The sequence below is a fragment of the Dendropsophus ebraccatus genome, chromosome 11, assembly GCF_027789765.1.
Source record: "Dendropsophus ebraccatus isolate aDenEbr1 chromosome 11, aDenEbr1.pat, whole genome shotgun sequence".
NCBI lineage: Eukaryota > Metazoa > Chordata > Amphibia > Anura > Hylidae > Dendropsophus > Dendropsophus ebraccatus.
The window spans coordinates 58,560,520-58,585,639 of NC_091464.1; the positions used below are offsets into that span (position 1 = coordinate 58,560,520).

A 25,120-nucleotide genomic window follows, 5' to 3' on the forward strand; every position below is an offset into this window, starting at 1 on the left:
GCTATGTTCACACCCTGTTTAAATTGAGTGGATGGCTGTCATTTCATGGCAAATAAAGGCCTTTATTTCAAAACACTGTAGTGTCACCCTCTTATATGCCCCATGTGCCTGCCTTTCCCTCTGCAGGCAGTCACATGTCAGCAGCCAATCAGCAGGCAGATGTATGCCCCCCCTCTCTATACGCAGATGCCATAGGGCAGAGTGGATCTCCGGTGTCCTAGGTCAGGACTGTCTCCTCAGCAGCTCTGTGCCTGTCCCAGCTTCTTCCCATGTGACTGTGACTATACAAGGTCACCACTGCCCCTCTGCACCATCCAGTCTCTTTGGCTGATCCTCTGGCATGTCCTATTGCATCATGGGATTTGTAGTTCCGTCCAGTTTAAAAGGAGGGTGGTCTAATGACAAGGACTGGAGTGAAGTCTTCAGCTGACTTGGGTTTGGTCTGAGACACTAAAGTAACAGTCCAGGACCCCCCCTGCCTGAGCTGGTGGGATTGTCATCTCCTCTGTAAGCTATGCACTCCAGACAGGAAGGAGTTAAAGGGCCATTCTAATGAGGTCGCCTCCCAGAATCTCTGCTCTCCCAGTCTGCAGGATTGGGAATAGTTAACACTATAATTCCCGGAATTCACAGTTTAGAGGGGACAGCACGCTGCATAAGGCATTGCTGGTGAATGCAACAACTAAGGGGTTAAGCATGCACTGAGTGTGTACAGTGCAACCTCCCCCTGCAGCCGCCTCCTCCACTCACACTGAGTGCAGGGATTATGGGAGGCCCTCATTATGCAGATCTGACAATCCCGGCCACTCCTCCAGGTATTGGGCTTTCCTATGGCCAGCAGCCGGGTGCTGGGCTTCTGCAGTGTGGGATCACAAGGCCTCGCAGTCGGGGGTTTGCTGAGTCACATGAACAGGTAGGAAGGGGTCGTGCCCATTGGCGACACACAGCAAGAGCTGTGCCCTTGGGTGGACTGGCAGCAGAGGACGCCGGATAAGTAGGACGGTGTCCCAGTGGTGGGCACCATAGCCAAGACCGGCGATTGTCCCTGGCGGTGCCAGGCTGTGGGTAGCGGAGAGGGAGACGGGCACAGTATGTTCCTTTCCATGCACTTTTTCGCACTCTACCACAACACCGGGTAGACTTTTGCAGCAGCCGTAGATTAACAATGAGATGGGCTACGTAAAAGTCAATGGAGAAAAAGTTGCATGGTGTGTGATCAGCGGCACACAAGGGGTTATCCGCAGGCTGTGACCTGACTATAGTCCTGGCATTGTGTAACTATTCGCATTAGGTGGATGTGACTTCTCTCTGTAACAATGAGACTTCAGTTCCTGTTTGTTTCACCAGGAAGTATCAAAAGATCACAGGGCTCAGCACAATAGTGACACCCCCGACCCCCTCCCCACTATAGCGTGTCAGCCTCTTTCACTTTCTTTTGACTTTTTTTTTCTGCACTTTACATTTTTCCACCCTTTCAGAATTGGGTCCAGAATTTTCCCTCTATTGAAAATTTCAAAAAAGTTATTCCTGCTTACGGGAAAGCTGGGTGACGATCAATATGGATGCTACGACAGGTACCGAGCTGTCATTCAGCTTTTCAAAAAACTGAATTTTTTAAAATATCAGGGACATAGGGAAGAATACTGCTTAAAAAGTTATTTTAAAAGGGCAACTCCACTTTTGTCAGCAAGGGGTTAATGCAATGAAGACTTGTAGTAGTACTTTGCTGTGTTGACTGCATCAGATTGGCCCATCCGTGCCCTTCAAGGGGTTTTCCAAAATTAGAAAAACATAACCACTTTCTTTTGAAAACAATGCCACCCCTGTCCTCCAGGTTGTGCGTGGTATTACAATGTGGCTCTATTCAATTTAAAGCAGGGATGGGGAACCTTCAGCCCTCCAGGTGTTGCAAAACTACAATTCCCATCATGCCTGGACAGCCAAAGCTAACTCCTGAATCTGCATTTATACACAGCCATAGGGTAGCAGAGGATTTATAAGGGAATAACCAGGCAGATTGGCATAAGAGAACGGTGAAAAAGTCGGGTGACTATAGCCTATAGTGCTTGACTTGATGGGCACCTTGGTTGTCACCGAGATTTCCTTCATGTTGTTAAAACTAAAAAATAATAGAACACCTCTGACTTTCATTTGCTATGTATAAAGGTAAGTTTTTTTGCAAGATGGAGATCCCCTTTAAGTCACATTATAAGCAGTGCTATGTTATCTTTTCCTGTTCGTACACTTGACTTAGAGCAGTGTCTTAAGTGACCTAAAGCTGTGGCAAAACTACAGCTCCCTTCATGCAGCCTTTACCTGTCAAGGCATGATGGTAATTGTAGTTTTACATCAAGTTGCCTGGAAGCGGCAGTCATGGTTTTATTACCCAGATCCAATGTAGGAAGGAGAGCTAATACAGGATAATACAGGGCTGCCATCTATATAACACTTACATAGTCTGATAATGAATAGGTGGAGCACCTGTGGCATTCCATTATACGGTGCGATCAGCCCCCATACCACCTTACATAATGGTTCGGCCCATCCCTATGTATTGTATTATTCTAGTACGCCCTCTTAGTTATATCTTATCTATTCACCTTTGTGCACTGTGAAGTAGTCACGCCAGTATTATATATCACCACCAGTAACATAAGACCCATATATACCCCTCCGCCTACAGGATACTCATGCATTCACAATGGCCCAAGAGCAGAAATCATCATATTGAGCAGGGATGGAAACCTGCCGCCCTCCAGCTGTTGCAAAACTACCAATTCCCATCATGCCTGGACAGCCAAAGCATGATGGGAATTGTAGTTTTAGAGGGCCGCAGGTTCCTCATCTCTGATTTAGGGCATGGTGTTACAATTTAGCTACATTTACTTCAATAGAACTGAGCTGCAATACTGCAAAAAAGGGGGGCACTGTTTTGGGATGAGAGCACCTATGTTTTTCTGCTGTGTTAAACAACATGGTGTGCATATGACATGTATATTGGCTCAAGATAAATTGCCAGAATATATGCTAAAAGCTGTGTGTGAACCTGACCATGGGAGATACTTACAGTTATCTCTCTCTCTTACGCTGGGTTCACACTACGTATATTTCAGTCAGTATTGTGGTCCTCATATTGCAACCAAAACCAGGAGTGGATTAAAAACACAGAAAGGATCTGTTCACACAATGTTGAAATTGAGTGGATGGCCGCCATATAACAGTAAATAACGGCCATTATTTCAATACAACAGCCGTTGTTCTAAAATAACAGCAAATATTTGCCATTAAATGGCGGCCATCCACTCAATTTCAACATTGTGTGGACAGAGCCTTTGGGTATATTCACACGGGCGGGCTAGAATCTCGCTGCGAGCCCGGCAGGTCCTGTCAGTTCCCATACACTACATACTTGCTGCGGTCTAAACGACCGCAGTGAGTATGTAATTATACCGCGCTTAACCCCTTCTGCTCCCGCCCGGCTCCCCCGCTGTAAGCATACTTTACCTGTCCTTGCTGCACGGGTCCGGCGTCCTGCTCTCCCGTCCGGCCAATTAGTGTGTTGCCCAGCCGCAGCCACTGATTGGCCGGGCGGGAGAGCAGGACGCCGGACCCGTGCAGCAAGGACAGGTAATGTATGCTGCTTACAGCGGGGGAGCCGGCGGGAGTAGAAGGGGTTAAGCGCGGTATAATTACATACTCGCTGCGGTCGTTTAGACCTCAGCAAGTATGTAGTTTATGGGAACTGCCAGGACCTGCCGGGCTCGCAGCGAGAATCTCGCTGCGAGCCCGCATGTGTGAATATACCCTTTCTGTGTTTTTAATCCACTCCTGGTTTTGGTTGCAATATGAGGACCACGAGTGGATTAAAAACACAGAAAGGATCTGCTAGGACAGCTAGGGTTAAAAGAATGTGATGTACCCATCAGGTCCTTGTCCTATCTCAGTTCTTGTTCTCTAGATATCAGCCGCTTCCACTTTATGGACATTTTTAATGACCAAATATTTGATGAGGAAATTAGTATTTTGTTACATTGTGTTTATAAGGCAAAGTGAAGTTGCCTCTGTAAATATTTACATGCAGAGTTTCCCGTTATATTCGGTTATCTGTGATGTCGCCACTGTCTGCTGTTAGTTGTAATATCTGTATCTGGGCGAGCTGGGTGGAAACCATGTGACTTAAGGTTCACCTCTTATGTTTCTTAAAGTGTCCCTCTCATTTGCAAAAACTTTTGTATATGTACATGTGGCCGCTTTGGTCGACTTTAGTATAAAGTGTATGGGCATCTTTATAATGGAGACAAGTAGTTAAACACCAAGCCGCTCTTCTCTTAGCTATATCAAGACCTGGACAATGTCTGATCAAAACTTTACACATGTCAAAGGTTTAAGCAACTTTAGGCTATGTTTACATAGTGTAAGAAACCGGCCGTTCGGTGACTACAGTACCGGCCGGATGAGCTTTACCGCCATTGAATTCGGATGCAGGCGCATCCGCGTGGGCCCGCATCCAAATACGCCGCTGCACACAATGGAGCGTGCGGCCGGCGCCGCCCGCTCCATTGAATTCGGATGCAGGCGCATCCGCGTGGGCCCGCATCCAAATACGCCGCTGCACACAATGGAGCGTGCGGCCGGCGCCGCCCGCTCCATTGCGTGCACTGACAGGTTCTCTGCGGCCACTATTCATTGAATAGCGGCAGCAGAAAACTGACATGTCTGCTTTTTGCGGCGCCGCGAGGGATCCCAGCCGGAGCATATACTATGTGTATACAATCGGGCCGGGATTGCCTTATCCTACAGCACTAAGTAAGTTCTGTAGTAATCACGGCTGTTGTTGCGAATCGGCTACATGGGCTGTGATTACTACGGAACTTAACACAGTGTGAACATAGCCTTAGAGTGGCCAAAAATCTTGTTAGGCAATAAGCTATCTCCCCCGATGCTCATGGATGCTCAGGTCTATTGAGCATGCATATGTTCTTAAAGGGGAAGAAGCCACTGACGCTTTACTCTCTTCTGGCAGTGGCTTATCTTGAGATGAAGAAACTGAACATGTTTGATACTGCTTTTCTTCCAGAGTGATGGAGTAATCAGGAGGCCACCATATATATTACTTCTGATATAATAGGGCTCTACTGAACTAGGGGTAACACAAAATGATGTTCTTAAGATTAAGGGTACCAGCAGATACATCCCTACTGATCAGTCTCTCTGAACATTGATGGTCAGATAGTAACAATCTGCCTCTTGTAGAGGCCTCCCATATAAAATGGTACTTCCCTTTTAAATGTGCCTTAAAGGGACAGCACACTCAAAATTAAAGACTAAGTAAACTGGATGTATTTATTCCCGAGGAGCAACTGTATACATCAGGTTGTAGCTGCTGGAATGGGTGAACACTACCTGCCATGAGGGTGAATTCAGTGTACAGGCACGGGCACCAGGTCACAATATAACTAGAGAGTTCAATCAGTGGCATCTATAAACCCTACAAGGTATGAAAACATGAGCTCTTTAAAGGGCTTATACACGTTTTCCAGGATGATGCTTAAAGGGCCTATGCACATTACCATTCACCCCCACCCCGGGCCCTTCTGGAAAATGTGCATGGGCCCTTTAAGGAGCTCATGTTTTCATACCTTGCAGGTTTGTTAGATGCCGCTGATTGAATTCTCTAGTTCTAGTGTAACCTGGTTCTTGCACAATGAATTCACCCCCATTGCAGGTAGTGTAAATAGCGTCTTCTTGTCCCATTGCAGCTACGCCCTGATGTATACAGTGTATACACAGCTGCAATAGCAACCTGGTGTTTATAGTACCAGGAAGATGCGGGTTGCACCTTGCAAATAACTACATCCAGTTTACTCAGTTTTTCATTTTCACAACGCTGTCCCTTTAAGGCACACTTAAAGGGGAAGTGCAGTTTTTATATAGGAAGTCTATACCAGAGGCAGATTATTACCAAGGAGCATTTGAGCTGGTGAAAAAGAGAATAAAGTGACCACCAACCCCACCCCCCCCCACCCCTCCCTTTGATGCAATTTTATTAAAACAAAGGTCGACCTCGGTGAGCACTCGGTGCACTTTATGGGGTTGTCATGGGAACGCAATGCACAAAACGTACATTACAGATATGTATTTCTCTATAAATAGAGCGCTGCTGAGTAAACAAAAGCCTCAGCGGATCATGCGGCGTCAGGGGGCGGCAGAGGGGTTCATGACAAAAACTCATATTTCCGAAAGCCGAGCGCAATGAAATAATGAAATCTGTCAAAACGTTCACAATCGGCTAAAGTTACATAAAGGCGTAAGAGGTGGTTTATGGAAATTTATGTGGAGTAATAGAGCGAAATCGGAAAAGCTCCACCAATTAATTGTAGAAATACAATGTTTCTGAGCTCTTTATGCATTTTTTATGTTTCTCCCGGTTCCGCTGACTTAGATTGGAAGGTTTGCATCAAGAAGTGAGGTCTCTAAATTTCTCATTGACATCAATGTGATGTGGATTTCCCGCTTTAGGTCTTGTTCACACATTATGGATTCCTAGTGTTTTTGTCCAGCAAATTGGGCAATCTTGGTAAAAACATCATTTCTACAACTTTTTCTGGTCATTCACAGCAAAAAACACTGCAGTAATGTAATGTGTGAACACAACCGTACGCTTTACCTTTCCAGTATATAAATCCTTTAGGCCAAGGCCACATCAGACGACAATTTTTGCATTTTTTTTTTTGCCATTGAAGGACTTAGAAAATCCATATCCAATCCACCTTGTATCAGTTGTGATGCGGAATTGATGCAGCAAAATATTTTATGAAAGGGAATTTAGCAAAAAGCTGGCTCATACTAACCTGCTAGTGTGGGTAGGTCAGCGCCATGTTGCTGAGAAGAATGTTGTGCTCCATTTCTAAATCGGTGGCCTGGTTCCCAAGTACTGCCTTAAACATTACATGCAAATGAGCTTTGTTGGTGCACTGGAGGTGGCCCACTAGCATTATCTCCAGTGTACCAAGAAAGCTCATTTTCATACACGGTTTTAGGGCAACATCTCTGGAACCAAACCATCAATCTCTTCATTCTTCTCAACTCCACAGCGCCAATCTACCCCTACTAGCAGGTTAGTATTGGTCAGGTATCTGCTAGATTCCCTTTAAAGTCACATGGGCTAATCTTTAAAAAAACCATAAATTTTTTATGCAAATTATTAAAATCATCCCACGTGACTTTAAAGGGAATCTAGCAGACACCTGTTCCATACGAACCTGTAAGCATGGATAGATTGGCGCTATGTTGCTGAGATGAATGAGTGCTTCATTTTTTTAGATGGTGATTTGGTTTCTGAAATAATGCTCTAATACTGTGTATGCAAATGAGCTTCCGTGGTGCACTGGAGGTGGTCCTAGCAGACTGCCTGCAGTGCCTGAAGCACACTAATTTGCATATATTGTTTTAGGGCAATATATCGAGATCCAGATTACTAGCTTACAAATAAAGCACACCATTCTTCTCTGCAACATGGTGCCAATCTATCCATGTCAATAGGTTAGTATGGAACAGGTGTCTGCTAGATTTCCTTTAAAGCTATTTTTTAAAAAAAATTAGTTTTTTAAACTGACTTAACATTAAACGTCTTATATTTTGAATTTAATTCTACCCTTCTTACTTATAAAAAAAAAAACATAGCAGCTAACACCATCTAATCATGGATTGTGTCCAGTATTGTAGTGAATAGGGTTAAGCTGCAATACCGCAGTTTTCCTGTAAACAGGTGTGGCGCTGTTTTTCAAACCACTGAGGACCTGTTGATACAATTCTCCACTCTGTGTCTGTTTTGATTGTGAGCTGTCGGGTGTGTTTGCTAAAACATCTCATGGCTCTTGCCAAGATACACTGTGTGCGGTCAGCCAAGGTGTACGTAATACCGTCTGTTTATTGACCTCTGACTAATAATGTGATCTCTTCTCCAGCAACTACATCTGGACGACGCTGTGACTTTAAAAATGAAAGCCCCAAGCTGCTATCTCTAAGGGAGCTAGAGGGAAACTCCGCCATTCCTGGAAGAAGCCAGACTTTCCGGATACTTCCACGGCTCCTGAGGATCGTCTGTGCAGCCTGAAAGGAGAGAATGGTCCCAATTGTTTCTGACGTCTACCCTGAAGCTATGACATGGGAGATAATATTCCAATAGTCCGAAGACGGGGTTTTTTTCGGTTAGGTCTATGCCAGTGATTGTTTTGCCACCTCCAGGGATGCTGGGAAAAATTCCGGGACATCTCATACTTGTTCCGGCTCATTCTGCTTGGGAATTCCAGCTTGTCATCACCTTACGGTTAAGGTGAAACCATCATCTGATCTCTGACCCTCTCAATAGACATGGAACATTTACCCCACCTTCCGTTTTGACCCTTCTGAGATTCCCTTACCGGGAACCCAGAGCCTCTTTGGAAATTACAATATTTTATTTCATGAAGCTTCTGGTAGATGTGGAGCCATGTCTTGGTTTGGAGAAGTTCAGTGGTTTTGCCTGGTGACCCTCTTTTTTGCCTCCCTGGTGACCATCGCTGTATATCTGGTCCAGTATGTCCTAAATGGTCGGTGGAAACGTAAAGGGAAGCCGCCTTATTGTGGCGCGCAGGGCGAGGCCGACTCTCTGTTGTCTTGGATATTATCTCTCAGTAGCTGGAGGAGTCAGTGGCTAAAGGCATGGATAGCTGCCCTCAACGAAGAGGCCGGGAAAAGAGGGGTAGGTGACTGTGACTATAAGGACAAAATAATCTATCTATTTCTATTTGTAGAATGCAGGAGCGCTCAATGCCAAGCAGCAGCTATAAAGCCAATATATTAGTAGGTGCAGAAAGTTTAATATTGGTGTAATTACTCAAGAAGTAAGTATGAGGATAGTTGTAGGGGTGCAGAGGTAGCAGACGCACTTGGGCCCTGGGGGTAAACTCATGAAGACCCCAGTATATAGATGACACATAGGAAGTGATGCAGGTTTAGCATTAAGACCCAGAAGTTCCAAAGAGGGTAAGGTTTTAAATATTGAGTGTTACTAGAGATGACCGAACCTCGAGCATGCTCGAGTCGATCCGAACCCGAACTTTCGGCATTTGATTAGCGGTGGCTGCTGAACTTGGATAAAGCCCTAAGGCTATGTGGAAATCATGGATATAGTCATTGGCTGTATCCATGTTTTCCAGACAACCTTAGAGCTTTATCCAAGTTCAGCAGCCCCAGCTAATCAAATACCGAATGGATAGACTCGAACCCGAACCCGGTTCGCTCATCTCTAAGTGTTACACATAAGAGCTGTTCAACCAATAGCTGTCTCTTTTGGGAGCCTGCATACACATTTGATGGTTGACCAGTCCCACCTAAATTGTCAGGTTCAATGGAGACATATGCAATGCAGAATTTGTAGGTGGAAGAATGGATTTTCTATCATCTATGTAGAAAAGGGTTCTTTACAGTAAGGGCAGTCAAGGTTTCGAATACCATATTAGATGTAATGGCCAATGCAATGAAAGTTTTAATGGTGGTTGAAACATTATTGTCCAATGATGAGTTATAATCAGTGAGAGGGAAATCTGGTTGTAAGTCATGTTCACTATCTAGTTTCTGCCTACTGGCATTGAGCTGCCCCAGGGCTGTTTTCACACATTTGCTGTTTTGTTGCGTTTGCATTTGTTTACATAGAGTCTGATTGATTATAAGGAATTTTGCCTAAACTGACTGTCTGGGCTCTGCCATGTGCTTAGCATTACCGGGCTTCATCCCGTGTTCGGCATTACCGGGCTTCATCCCGTGTTCGGTATTACCGGGCTTCATCCCGTGTTCGGCATTACCGGGCTTCATCGCGTGTTCAGCATTATCGGGCTTCATCGCGTGTTCAGCATTACCGGGCTTTATTAGATTGTTTATGACTAGAAAGACTCCAGTGATGAAACCCGTTAATGCTGAGGATGTGATGAAGCCTGGTAACGCTGATCACATAATGAAGCCCAGTCAGGCTCTAATTATGTAAGCAGAGAAATACAATAAAACTCCCAATGTGGGAACAGAGCCTAAAAGCAAAAGTCAGCACATTTAAAGGGGCAGCACCACCTCAGGTTATGTGTGGTATAAAAACTATCTCTATTCATGTCGATGGAACTGAGCTGTAAAGCCTATAACCATATACATATAATCTCTGCAAAACCAGGCAAATTTGCCACATGTGGATTCTGGAAAAGCTGTGTGACAGGGCTGTAATGTCATCCCTATTGGTTGCTGTAATGGCTGGATTTATAAATCTGGTGATAAATCTCACTGTATGGTTAAGCAGAATTGCCATTCTTAGGTTAAGGAAAGCTGGGTCCCAATTGGTAAATAATGTCACCCAACATATTATACTTGGGTGACAACCAACAGGGATGACATTACAGCCCTGCCACCAGATTTCCCAGAATCCAAAGAGCAAATATGCCTGGTTTTGCAGCAGTGTAAAAATATATATCATATGACTGTGCTACTAAGCAGATCCATCTACCACTCAGCTTTCCCAAGTATCCAGAAGGGCAGCTCTTTTGGCTGTCACCCAGCTTTTCTAGGAACATGTATTTTAATTTTAGGATGCAGCTCATCTTATAATATCCCCCCCCATATATCGCACTGACACCCCCCCCCCCCCCCCCCTGCCACCGCCTTTCGCCGTTGCTAAAGTCCATTACAATGACAAATGACAGGATACACGGATGCCGCCTCTTTTATGGGGCTTTTATTTAACGCAGAGATTGAGTGTCAGATTAAATGTAAAGGACCGGGGAGATGCGGCCTGATTTACGGCCAGCTTCTCTTCTCCTCCTCTGCCATATGATGGCCAGCAGGCAATGGTTCTGCTCTGTACAGAAGGCAACAGCCGGCAGCCTGGGACAGGGACAGCCGGGGATCGATCCGCTGTCGCCTACATTGAATATTTAAGAGAAGGGAAAGTGGAATTAAAACGAGAGTGAGAAAAAAAAATCAATGGCAGGGATTTTTTTTCTTCGCCCTGAGGGGAGTCTTGGCCTTGGTATGGGGATGACTGATGTATTGTGTAGGGAGAAGAGAGGCTTTATCCGCACGCAGCTGCTCAGCCAAGCGTTGGCTTTAGACAGCTGTTATTCCCCGGACTGGAGAAGTGACGCCATCTTTCCACCATTTACTGATTCATCTGTTATAGCAGGGTGTCAAACTTGCAGCCCTCCAGCTTTTGCTGGACTACAGTTCCTATTATGCTGTACAACCTTTAGCTATCCAGGCATGATGGGAATTGTAGTTTCACAACAGCTGGAGGGCCGTGAGTTTGACACGTGAGTAATATAGGCACTCAGGATAGACTGTCAATATCTAACCTGGTAAGGGTCCGACCACCAGGACCTCCATTATCCGAGAACAAAGGGGCGGTGGGTGCAGGAGGGTGGTTCAAAATACATAATAATTTATAATACTAATATCTTTTTCTATGGTGCCACCTCTGCATCTTTATAGCTAGTATTCATTACAGTGGCAGTTTATACGTCTGTGTACAGAAAGCTCCCCTAGTAGTGGCTGCAGGCAGGTCGAATTTTGCAGTTTTATGTCTATACAGGGGATTTGGTAGAAATATTTATCCATAGGCATATACTGACTATACCATTTACCCTTTTATCAACTATTGATATTAACCTCTAGACCCCCGGGGACATTAGAAAAAAAAAAACCTTTCTAGACCTACAGAGATATCGGTTATTTCTTATTCACTCTAGAGAATCAGGGATATTGCCAGTAACACTCCCACCACCCTGAACCCCCAGGGATATGGAATATTACCTCCTAAACTGCTCTAGACCATCAGGGATATTACAATGAACCCATTGACCACCTTTAACCCTCAAAGATATGAGAAATTAACCCTCTGAACCTCTATTGACTACAGGGATCCTTCTCCACTCTAGAGTACCATGGATATTTGCTATTAATTTCTAAACTACTCTAGACCACCAGGGATATAAACCACCACAGACATTAAGATTAAGCCCTTCTCACATCCAGCCAGAATAAGAGTCCATTCATCCTCCACTGAAGGGGTTAATGTTTCTGTGCTGCTTGTTACCAGCAATGAATAGATGGAAATTCTGTGACATTTCTATAGATCTTGGCTGAGATTTTACCTTGTGTGGGCTCATGGGGATTTACTTTCAGGGTGTGTGGGTGTAAGGCTGTTTACAAATTAGCCCGGGAGAAAGGCTGGCATGGTATATATTGCAGATGTAGCAGAGCTGAGTTTGTCATTACCTGTAATTGATCATATTATCACATTCTGTAGTGAAGTCTCCTCCGACCTCCTTTCCCCATACAGCAGGCGGTGACAAGTCCTGTCACTGCTTTCAAGGTACAGAGAACAGTACGATGATGACGTGATCCCGGTAGTGAACAGGATTCGGAAAAATATATATTTTTTGGAATGTCTTTAAATTAGCAGACGCGTTAAAAGTTAAAAGGAATTGTCCAATTTAAGCATATATGTGGTACAATTTATATATATCACTTATCCTGTACTGATTCTGAGTTACATCCTGTATTATACTCCAGAGCTGCACTCACTATTCTGCTGGTGGGGTCACTGTGTACATACGTTACATTACTTATCCTGTACTGATCCTGAGTTACATCCTGTATTATACTCCAGAGCCACACTCACTATTCTGCTGGTGGGGGTCACTCTGTTCATATATACACAGTGGTGCCTTGGATTACGAGCATAATTCGTTCTGGGACCGTGCTTGTAATCCAAATCCACTCTTAAACCAAAGCAAATTTTTCCATTAGAAACCATAGAAATGCAGACAATTGGTTTTACACCCCAAAAATAATGATTTATTATTCAGAATAACATGTAGAACAGATATCACATATTCTGATGTTTCTGAATGTTTGTTTTATTATAAGTTACTGTACAGAGACTGACAGAGACTGCAGGGACCATGAAGGAATGAGCAGGACATATGTGGGCACATAATGCAGGACTCTCTGTCTGGGGAGAGAGGGGTTACAGCTACGAAGAGATTACCTCCACAGTCCTGTCCTCTGATGTAAGCCCCAGCATGAAGTGAATCTGCTATGATTTGAAAGGTGAGGGAGACTTCCTGGTCAGAGTACAGGGCTGTAGACCATACTATGCAGACCATGCCCCCCTCCACTCCCACCCAGTACAGGGAGCTCTTAAACCAAAGCAATATTTAAAAACTGTGAGCTATTAAACCAAAACGTTCTTAATCCAAGTTACTCTTAAACCAATGTACCACTGTGTGTGTGTGTGTGTGTGTGTGTGTGTGTGTATATATATATATATATATATATATATATATATATATATCCCTTCTCTGGAGAGAGGGATATCTGGCTATTTCCGTGTTTTGAGACTCGTAACTGAGGCTCCACGGACCACTTTTTTGCATATTTAAATTTTGTATGGGACAATCAATGGAGACTCGTAAATGAGTACTCCATTGGAATTTTTCACTGTTCTCCCTGAGTTCAGTGATTGTTGTGTTTTGTTGGTCTATTTATCATTGCCCCAGTAGCCAGAATCCTGCTCCACACTGACGAGGGGCAAATACCCCAAAACTGCAGTCTATGGATGGATGCCTAGCCTTGGTAACCCTTGTCTTATGTCGTCATACTCGCCACAGAGTTAGACTTTGACTCACAGGGGCCACCCTGGTGTTTCCCTATTTAGGTCCTAAAGCTCGCAACAGAGTGAGGACCTGAGGGACTACGTATCAGGGTGGTTTGGTGCTCTCCCCACTAGGAGGCACCCCTTGGCAATGGGCTTCCTTCTCTGGAGAGAGGGATATCTGGCTATTCCCGTGTTTTGAGACTCGTAACTGAGGCTCCACGGACCCCTTTTTTGCATATTTAAATTTTGTATGGGACAATCAATGGAGACTCGTAAATAAGTACTCCATTGGAATTTTTCACTGTTCTCCCTGAGTTCAGTGATTGTTGTGTTTTGTTGGTGTGTGTATATATATATATATATATATATATATATATATATATATATATATATATATATATAAATTAATATAATATGGGCCGAATGCTTCTCCCAAGCACTACAATAGTACAGAGTGAGTCCTTTACCAGCTTTATGTTCTCTCTACAATTAGGTCAGCCATCTCCCTGGGCTTGTTCACATACATCACCAGCGCGGAGGGTTTTCTGCAGATGTGAGCGCTGGCGGCTGCGTTATAAAGGTGTCCTCTCCTCTCGTACACAGCTGCGGTAAAATACAACAAACATTCCTGTCCTATTAATGTGATGTGACACCACCTTCTCTATGGCTTTTATCCTACATTCACTGGAACTTACGGAGAAAATACATAAAATTTACCTTTAGGGTGCCTTCACTTCTGCGGATTCGAAGCGTGAACCGCTGCGGGTCCGGTATCAATTCACCCCTATGATAGCACATATTCGCAGCGGGATTGACATCCCGCTGTGAATATGTGCTTTACCTCCCTGGTGCCCGCATCCCGCCGCCGAAAGCATACAGTACCTGCACAGCAGCGTGGCTGCAGTGAGGCTGCCGGCTCCGGTCCCGCTCAGATCAGCTGAGTGGGACCAGAGACGGGAGCCTCACTGCAGCCGCGCCGCCGAGCAGGTAATGTATGCTCTCGGCGGCGGGCCAGAGATGGGCTGATGGGGGGATGTGGCCGGGATGGGGGGGGATGTGCCGCCGTCGGGGATGGGGGATGCGACGGCTGGGCTGCGGGCACCAGGGAGTTAAAGCACATATTCACAGCGGGATGTCAATCCCGCTGCGAATATGTGCTATCATAGGGGTGAATTGATACCGGATTTGCAGCGGTTCTCGCTTCGAATCCGCAGAAGTGAGATCCGCTGTGGATCCGGTAGGTGTGAAGGCACCCTTAGGTTGGGTTCACACTACGTATATTTCAGTCAGTATTGTGGTTCTCATATTGCAACCAAAACCAGGAGTGGATTAAAAACACAGGAAGGATCTGTTCACACATTGTTGAAATTGAGTGGATGGCCGTCATTTAATGGCAAATATTTGCTGTTATTTTAAAACAACGGCTGTTGTATTAAAATAATGGCCGTTATTTACTGTTATATGGCGGCCATCCACTCAATTTCAACATTGTGTGAACAGAGCCTTTCTGTGTTTTCAATCCACTCCTGGTTTTGGTTGCAATATGAGAACCACAATACTGACTGAAATATACGTAGTGTGAACCCAGCCTCAATATGTAAAAAAAAAAAAAAAAAAAAATTCTCACTTCTAGCCCAAGTCAGGATCCCTTGAAGTTACAGGCCGGAAGCCTAAGGCTGCACTACTGAGATGTTCCCATCAGATTCCTGTTGCCATGGAGACCTTGTGTGGATCCATACTATCCTGCCATAGATGTACAAAATCACACAGGATGGGGATACTGATAAGAATGATGAACCCACACAAGGTTTTCCATGACAATGTGAAATGATAAGGCTGAGATATGATTGTTAGAAGTTGTGGACCCAAAGCCTGGGGCTGCACTACTGAGAAATACTGATGACACCATGTCTGTTTCCTATTACTGTCTGGTACAGTGTTGCCATTGAGACCTAATACGGATACAAATCACCATCTTTATCAATATCTACCTGCTGCCTGACTAAACCAAGGGCAGCTTTGTGTGTGTACAGAATGTGGATACATTAAAAGGAATATGTCACTAGTTTATGCTACCCTTATATAGGACATGCTGACAGTCTCTTTAATGATTTAGATCCAAAAAGAGAAGAAAGGTCTTCATATCTATAGAGCACAGATGTCAACCCTGCAGCCCTCCAACCATTGCAAAACTACAATGCCCATAATGCCTGGGCAGGCAAAGCCAAAGCTTTTGTGGTATCCCACCACAGGGGTTTCTTATGTCACACCTGTCACAAAAGCCCTTTACTCAAATCTAAGTGGTGATGAAGGTAGTTTATTTCACCACTAGATGTTAGTGTTTTCTATGTATGCTCTTATCTATTGCACAGCTGAAGTAAGCAAAGGGTTACTGTTTCTTGTGTATTATGTACTTTTATTGTCCAATAGAGAGACTCTATCTCTATTGGACTATCCTTTCTCTTCTCTTCTTTGCACACATTTCTTTCCACCACTCACAGGGTCTCTTACCCCTGAAGGTAGTAGTCACTGATGGAAGTGTAGCTTCAGACTTACTCAGATTCTCGTGGGAGGAGGACACACAGAGCAGACGTCCCTGCTGTAGCCAAGCCAGGGCCTGGCTCTGCCAGGACCCCTGTCCGGGACAGTGCAGTGCGTGTTAGCAAGTTGGTTGAGACACGTGTATGAAACAGCCAAAAACACTCAGTTCTTATAGTCTAAGTCCACTATGCAGTGCTAGACACTCCAAAGAGGGGGAAAAGTCAGGGATCATCTCAGCCCACACCGAGAACCAATCTACAAAGTGCAGGGCAGTATCCTAAGCTATGAGAGGAACTAGCCTGGATAGAACAAAGATACCGGAAGGTCTACGTATTATGTCTCGCAGTGCAATGACGCCAGGACACCCTCGGACACTTACCTTCACCCAGGTAACCACGGCTGGGGCTTGTATCACCCTGTTAGGACGGGAAACTCAACAATGTAGGGAGAAGGTGGTCAGACATCAGTCTAAACACAGGTACAAGTTAACTCACTCTCAAGTATTTCTCTAGAGTTGCAGCAGAACACAGTACTACTTTAGGTTGGGACTCCCTTGACAATCTCCTCTCCTCTACACTGCTCCACTCTTCTCTAAATTCTCCAAGCGCCACTACAGCTACCTCTACCATATTCAGCACTTTCCAGTATCTCTGCAGCTCAGACCCAGTCGAACACTATTACCTATACAAAGATTATCTATTTGCTGCCAAAGTGTTCTGTATTATCCAGAGACTGCACAGTAAAGTTGTTTTATGTATTCACTGGGACTCAGTCATCTCTTCCTCTGCACCAGCACCTATACACATCCGCTACACACCTTGGGTTATTTTTTCCTTTTTGTGGGTGGCGGCACCAGTAGTCTGGGTGGGTCATTTGCCACTCAGGACTACCGTGACAAGAGCCCAACGGACCCCTCACAGCCTGGCAGGTCACCGACCATTCAGCCACCCTCTACAAAGCAGGTATCATCATCACACCTGCCTGCTGGACTAGCACTGGCGTCACAACAGTTACATCTTTGGCTGAGCTGTACAGTGTCACTGATAACACCTCACTCCCAGTGGCACCATGCTACATACACCCTAGCACAGCTGTGTACCACACTTTGGCTGTCTAGGCATAATGGGAATTGTAGTTTTGTAACAGCTGGAGGGCTGCAGGGCCTACACTGACTACTATACACAGTGCAGTGAGAGTGGTCACACTTGGGCTTGGGTGTCTGAGAGGGCCCAAAGGTCCCCCTGCCATAAGAAGACACCAGTAATACACATGGCACATGGTTGGTGATCATGGCCTATTACAGATTCAGCTTTGGGCCACTATATTCAGCCCTGCTCGGATACTTGCAGCTGATCTCCAGTATTCCTTATCCACTGTAAGTTTTGTGCACAAACCAAATATCCAGATGGTCACGGCCTCTGGAGCGGTAGCTCTGAGAAGCGAGAACTCCTTCAAGGTTTTCCTGCATTGATTTCCCATCTGCTCGCTCTGCTATTCACATTATGCAAAGTGAAGATGCAGTAAATGATCCGTATCCGATAAGTAAACATGGCGCAGCGATCTGAGTCCTGGTTACAGCTCACAGTCCTGTCCCAAGACGCCGTGTCCCAAGAAAGCCGAATTATTGTAAAATGGGGACCTCAATAACTTTATAATATACTGTTTGTTTTGATTCCTTAACGTTAAACATGATTTACTCCTGTGTCTGTGACGTACATAGGGTTTAAACTCTAAAACTTCTCACAGATAAGAACTTACTACTGTCGTTTTCAACCTAGACAATGATCTCTTAGTAGATTTAGGAGTGATACATGTCAAAACTTCAAACAGGAGCTGTCACTTAAAAAAAACCTTTGAAAGGTACTCAAGACCGCTGCAGTTTCACGCAAATGAAGCTTTAACTGTACTTGTCCACGAGACATGTGATAAGTTTTAATTGGTTGGGTGTTCAGATCCCAACTGATCACTAGAACTGGCTGGGAGAAGCGTGCAGCTGAGGTCATGTGGCACACCAATGGGGAAGGACACGCTTTGCGTACTCTTTTACCCCACTTGAACACTTGGACCCCAACTATTTAAAACTTTTGACCTGCCTCTACGACATATTAAAGTTTTTTAAACTGACTAAGCACAACTGACTGTGGCGAAGCACAACGATGCAGGACATTGTCCCATGGACTTTTACAGAAGAGAAAGAGGTTGGGTGGGGGTCTGAACACCCAGATCCTGACTGATCAAAACTTTTTATGTTTTTAAAGTTTTGTTTTTTAAGTGAAATTATAAAAATTGTGCTTGAATTTCTCACTATTTTAAAGATCTTTGCTTGCTGTCTGTGATTGTGTTTGCAGGAAAAGGTTCACTACAATGTATCAGTCTGTCTTGCTGACCCAACCTTAGAGAAGGTATTATTTTACATACAGTAATAGCATTGTAGCAGTGTTGTAAAGGTACGGCTGGGATCAGCGACATTAATGTAAACCTTCTCTATACTCTACAGTCAGCCTCTCTCCAGGTTGAAATGGCTGATAACAGGGAGCAATAGACTGTATTCCACATTACAACATTAAAAAAACAGCACATGTCTATTATTATTCTCCCCATCTATTAGCTGTTAGACTCTCACATTCTCTCTCTGGAGGGCCTAGCAGTGTAATTCCTCTTTTTTCCTGTGGAGGCATTGTAGGGTAATTGAAAGCTTGCTGTTGCGTTCTCTTTCGGATTACAGCTGATCAGTGGAGGAGCCTGTGATCAGCCTATCATGTGAAACTTTGTGTCCCTTTAGATGGATTTTTTTATCTTCCATCATGTCGGTCATTGCTAGTGAAGATTAGGTTGGCTACAAAGCAGCTGATGACTTTCATGTTCCACATACAAGGCTCCACTTGTAGTTTGGTTGCATTGGTTTATCGGTTAGACACAGCTGATCACCAGTCATGTCATGTGACCAGATCACAAGGCAGACCTCGTCACTGACTAGTCACCCATTGGAGCACTGTATTAAACATTGTTGATTGTCTTAGGCTCAGGCTTATGCCAAAATCAGGACAGTCTATGACAAACCAAGCCACTCCCCCCAACCACACTTAAAGGGGATTCCACTTTTAAATAACTAACTTCTGCCTTGTATTAGGTATATATCAGAAATAATATAGATGAGGGTCCAGCTTCCAATACTCTAAATCTCCAGTATAATCTCAGCATGGTGATGCTATCACTTTTTTGTCTCTGTAGGGATCCCTTCGGCTGGCATTCGAAGATGACAATGGACCCCGACCTTTGGAGCTTTCCGTGAAGCGGGTGGAGAGCGTTGTGAAATCTCATAATGATAAGGTGAGCCGGGAGTCATCAGGTGGGGGGATTACAGCATGTACAAAGGGGACAACTGCCCTATGGTCTGCCCCGTCATGGACCGCCCCACCACACTTCTAATATATTAGCTGTCTAATTTACAGAATCTAAAGTTTTATCATTTTAGCACTCCATAGCGCTGATACATTGGCTCCATGTGGTAGTTACATATTCACTATATGCCACTAATAAATGTTTCTCATAGGGTAGTATTGGTGCTGTATGGTATTGTCATGTTTATTGTGTGACATTTTTATTTAGGCTTGGTGTGACATTATTGTATTGGCATTCTATGGCACTATTATGGCACTACCATGTGGCAGTATTATGTGGGAACAGTATGGTACTGTTACATGTGCACTCTATGGCCATGTTCACACGTGTTTTTTTTGCATAAATCACGGTCGTTGTTGCAATTTGCAACAATGGCCGTGATTTATGCAGAAAATACGTTGTATGTGAATGAATGGAATCCCGGCCGGAGCATATACACATAGTATACACTCCGGCAGAGATTCCAACCAGCCGCACGTGAAACTGACATGTCAGTTTTGTGCAGCCGCAATTCACAGTTCTGCAGTGAGTACATGGGCACCTACTAAATGTCCACTAGGTAAGACTATTCAGGGGTCAATGAGACTGGTAGTAATGGGGCACTACCCCTGGTGTATATGAAGGCACTGCGGTAGAACAATAGCTGGCACATATTGGGTTTGTGTGTCTCAGACCGGTGTATATGCGTATCACCTGAGCTTCCATCAGGCACTGTGGTTTATTATAGGGCATGGGGGGGTATGTGAAACTTCTGCCATAGTGTGCACATGTGTATAGTTTGAGTGGTGTTACAAGCTGCCATGTTATACCAGAACTACTGACGCTGTGCACCCACTCTGGGGACCAATCTCTTTATAGTCTGCTGTGTGTGCACTGTGACACTCCACCTAATAGGAGGTATCTGCCCCCATATGACCCCACAATGTGCAATAGACTTCCTACATTTACACACAGTTTTAAAGTAATTATAGGTCCTTAAAGGGGGTGTCGTTTTACATCTCTGTTCTATTAGGACTGTATAACCCAAGAGGGGTCAATGCCTGATATTAAGGACTTGTTGTTGTTATTGCAGCTCCCTAATATGATTTTCTCCACATAACAAGACATCTTGAGGCGTGTGATGATCTGGGACCTGGGTGTGTATTGATCTGTATGTTGTCAGGCATCACGCTGAGTACTTGGCATGGGGCCTGAATCCGCAGAGCACAGATAGTCAGGAGAGTGCTGCCCCCCCTCCCCACAGGACACTAATCGCCCATCTGTTCCTGAAAACAAAACTCCTCTCCGCCAGTCCCACCGACCCTGTAAGTGGATTATACGGAGAGTCTTTCAAACGCCAGAACATCCTGCAACAAAAATCCTATTAACCCTAATTACTCTGCTTTATTTATTTTATTATTTATTTCCCCCATAATTCCTTAACTCTCTAAATCCTGGCGTCCTGATATCAGGTCAGCCCAAAATTATAAAATTTTTGGTTGTTGTTGTTCATCAAAACACAACATATTTCTCAAAAAAAAAAAAAAAAAAAAAAAAATATATATATATATATATATATATATATATATATATACAGATATGTCAATAAAAAAAGTAAACATTTTTTTAAATAATCCAAAAGTATCAAAATAAAAATACATAATTTCTATTTACTATTAAAATTTCCAATTAGATTCTCAGAATTTTCTCTTCCTGTCCAGGCATAATGGGAGTTGTAGTTCAGCAATAGCTGGAGGGCCACAAGTTTGACACCTGTAATTGGAAATATTAGAGAAATCACATTTACTTTCTTGCAAAAACAGTGCCACCTCTGTCCTCAGGTACAGTGTGGTATTACAATTAAGCTCCATTTACTTCAGCAGAACTGGATTGCAATACTGAAGGCAAGAGTGACGCTGTTTCAGAATGTTTTTGAAAGCTTGGTTAACCCCTTTTAGCAGTGGTTTGAATAACCAGACCAACAAATTTAAAGGCAATATATCCTCCTCTGCTGGGTGGAGTTGTCAGTGTTATCTGATACCAGATGTGATAACTTTGGGAGGGGCCCCATTTTTGGGTTGCTGGATTCTCTATAAACATCTGTTGTTAGAACTTGTTTGCTTTATCTGCTTCTTTTTTTCGCCTCCTCTTCATATGAATAAATGATTAGGTTTCGGTGATCAGGAACAAGGCTGGAGGTATTTAGTTACCCTGCAGCACCACCACAGGAGTAATGAAATATTACACTCAATTTAATGGGATGCATTTTTAATGTGAATATGTTGGGTCCTCCAGTAAAGGAGACACTCTTTAGATCCTAAACTAGACACTACTTAATTAAAGGGGGTTATCAAGGCATATAAAAAACATGGCCATTTTCTTCCAGAACCACTTTGATCCTCAGTTAGGGTTTTGCAGTTTAGTTTCATTAAAGGGAATAGAGCTGAATTATAATATCACACACAACCTGAGGACAAGGGTGGTGCTGTTTTTGCTATTTTTTTTTTTTTTTTTTAAACCCTTTTAATTTAGAATTCCCTATAGGATATTGGGCATTTTAGGCAAGGTCAGAGTCCGCTCTCTGAATTACAATAATCTCCCGGAAATAAGTGTGGGTGTCCCAATGAACGCTCTGCAAGTTTAAACACACTTTTTTTTAAAGGGGTTATTCAGGGTTAAAAAACAAAGCAAAAGGATAGCTGCTTTCTTTATAAATAGCGCCACTCCAGTCCTCAGCTTATGTGTAGTATTACAGCTTAGCTTCATTCACTTTAAACTGAGGACAAGAGTGGCGCTGTTTCCGGAAGGAAGCAGCTGTATTTTTCTAATCCTTTATAACCCCTTTCAAATATAAAGACGCCATAAAATACAAATTTCATCCTTGAAAATATACTAACGTGTGAATGTAGCCTAATTCTATTCATGAACTAGGAAGCTCAGGACGAGCATCCATGAAGGGTGTGACTCTCCGCGTTGCTTTGATGGAACGTGTTGAAATCGATATCTCCTGTTATGATTGTGAATAACAAGCCATAACACCCCCCCCCCCCCCTTCTTTCTGAAAACAAACATCCATATGGCTGACACCCGGGATACATTACATGCTTATGTGTTATTCCTGCTTATGTAAACCGTCCTTCACTATCATCTGCATCCTATAGGATTGTTTACCCAGCACATTCACACATAGACATATGTTGTTATAGACTGAGAGAACCGTGCCAAGAATCGCCTGCCAGGAAATCCTGGATCACACATCAACAAAAGCGGGAAAGAAATCCCAGCATAATATTTAGCAAATATAACTTAAAGGGTGTGTACATTTTTGCAACTACAAATATTTTGCAACTTGCAATTTCTTTTAACTATCTCTCTTCCTCTTTCTTTGCACACTTTCTTCTCTACCACTCACAGGGGCTTTTACATACCCTTGTAGGAAGTAGTCACTTAGGAAGAGGAAGTGTAGCATTAGTTTCCCTCTGATTCTTTGGGAAGTAGGACACACACTCAGAACAGGCATCCCTGCTGAACCTAGCCAGCACCTGGCTCTGCCAAGATCCCTGTCTGGGATAGTCGAGTGTGTTAGTGAGTTGGTTAAAGACACACATGTATGGAGAACCCAGAGACTTACAGTTCCTATAGTCTAACTATTCAAACTATGCAGTGTTAGACCCCACATGAAATAATAAAAGAAAAAATGTCCGCTCACCCAAAACACGCTGTAGTGGTTAACTCAGTTAGCAGTGGTATCCTGAAGCACGTGGAAAAGCAATTATAGCGGGCTGCAACCCGTAAGGCATCCAAAAAAGGTTAGTGTCCACAGCTTCTTTTTTTTTTAAACACTTTATTAGAGAAAGAGCAGGGAAAACCAACAACACGCTGGAGCGTCCAAACATGTAAGAAAATATGTGCTCGAGATCAACACAAATGGCACGGACATAACCAAAACAATATACTGTATAACAATTACATATAACAGAATACAGAGAGAAAAGGGATCACGGAGCAGTGAACCTTATACAAAACACACCAGGCATCGCCAGCATCCCCCACATCCCTCAATTTTTTTTTTCCCCCTTTAAAGGAAAATAGAGTAAGGAAGAACAGGGACGGGGTTCCTGTACCCTAAAAGGGCCCGCCCCCGGGGTCTAAGAGGGGACAGAGAAGGCCAGATGAGCCAAGAGAAAGTGAAGAGGGTCAAAGGGGGAAGAGGAGGCAGGGAGGAAAGAAAGGAAGGGGTAAAGGATGAGACGGAGGGAAGGGGGACTCCTCCCCCTCGCCCCCCCGCCCGAGGCACAACCAGAAAGCCCCATCCCCACGGTGTCTGGAAGGAGAGGATCAACCAGGGGTAAGGACCATACTGAATATTCTAGCCTGGGTTCCCGAGGAGGGCAGCGTATTCAGCTGTACCCCGGAACTCCAGCCACGCCATCCATGTTTGAGTGAACCGTTTGTTCGAGTTCATCAGGGAAGAGGTAAGATCCTCCATAAGCATTAGGTCATTCACCTTGGAGATCCAGAGAGACACCGGTGGGGCCATGGTCTTTTTCCAGTAAAGGGGGATGCACGCACGAGCAGCCATCACCAAAAAGCACAGCAAGGACTGTTTGTACCTGCGGGTCGGGATATTACAATGGTGCAGGAGGAACAACGCAGGGGACAGCTCCGAGGAAAAATTGGTGATCTTCCGAATCAGGTTATGGACTGAGTCCCAAAAGGGACGCAGAGCGTCACACGTCCAAAAAATGTGGAGGTGGGAGCCCTCCTCCGCGCCACAGCGCCAGCACATGGGATCAACATGTGGCCAGATGGCATGTAGGCGGGTAGGCACCCTGTACCAACGGGTAAGAATTTTGTAGCCCGCTTCCTGATACCCTGAGTTCATGGACGACTTGTGGACCAGGAGGAGGACCCTGTCACGTTGGGGGTCAGTAAGTGTCAGGTTCAGGTCAGATTCCCATTTTAGCAAAAAATCGGGATGGTCCTGGTTCGGGGGGGAGATCAGGAGTGAATACGTTAGGGATAGCGAATGTCTGAGCGGGTCCTTATCCAAACACATCGCTTCAAACGGCGTCCTGGAGGAGCCAAATGAGGACGGCGTCGGAAGCGAGAGCAAGAAATGGCGAAGTTGTTGTATACGCCAAGGGCCCAACGGCACTGGTTCTGCAATCTCTTCCAGGGCATTCGGGGAGATCCACTCAGCCCGCGATAGGAAGTCCTGAGCTCTGAGCTTACCGTGTTTGACCCATGTGCGGAACACAGGGTCCTCCAACCCCGGGGTGAAGGATGGATTCCCTAGGACAGGGAAGCAAGGTGACCCGGGAGGTAGTAGATGTTGTCTGCTAGTAGTGGTCGCGCAGGCTAACAGCGTGGGGCCGATTGTCGGGTGAGCTCTTAGGGAGGGCGCATTAGACAAATGAATCCATGGCAGGCAAGAGAGGACTGCTCCAGGGCGACCCATGGCTTAAAAGTAGAGAGTCTGCACCAGTCCACCACACGCGTGAGCAAAGCTGCTTGGTG

General features: G+C 44.6%; 1 protein-coding gene across 1 annotated transcript in view; it reads left to right on the forward strand.

Moving 5' to 3' along the window:
• The first annotated feature begins 826 nt into the window (after positions 1 to 826).
• C2CD2 (C2 calcium dependent domain containing 2) overlaps positions 827 to 25,120 on the forward strand; it is a 54,995-nt gene continuing 30,701 nt past the window's right edge. Inside the window, exons 1-3 of the mRNA XM_069945147.1 lie at positions 827 to 913; positions 7,968 to 8,743; positions 19,451 to 19,549. Of these exons, the coding sequence (XP_069801248.1) occupies positions 8,492 to 8,743; positions 19,451 to 19,549 (351 nt within the window). The 5' untranslated portion in view covers positions 827 to 913; positions 7,968 to 8,491. The remainder of the gene's footprint in view (positions 914 to 7,967; positions 8,744 to 19,450; positions 19,550 to 25,120) is intronic.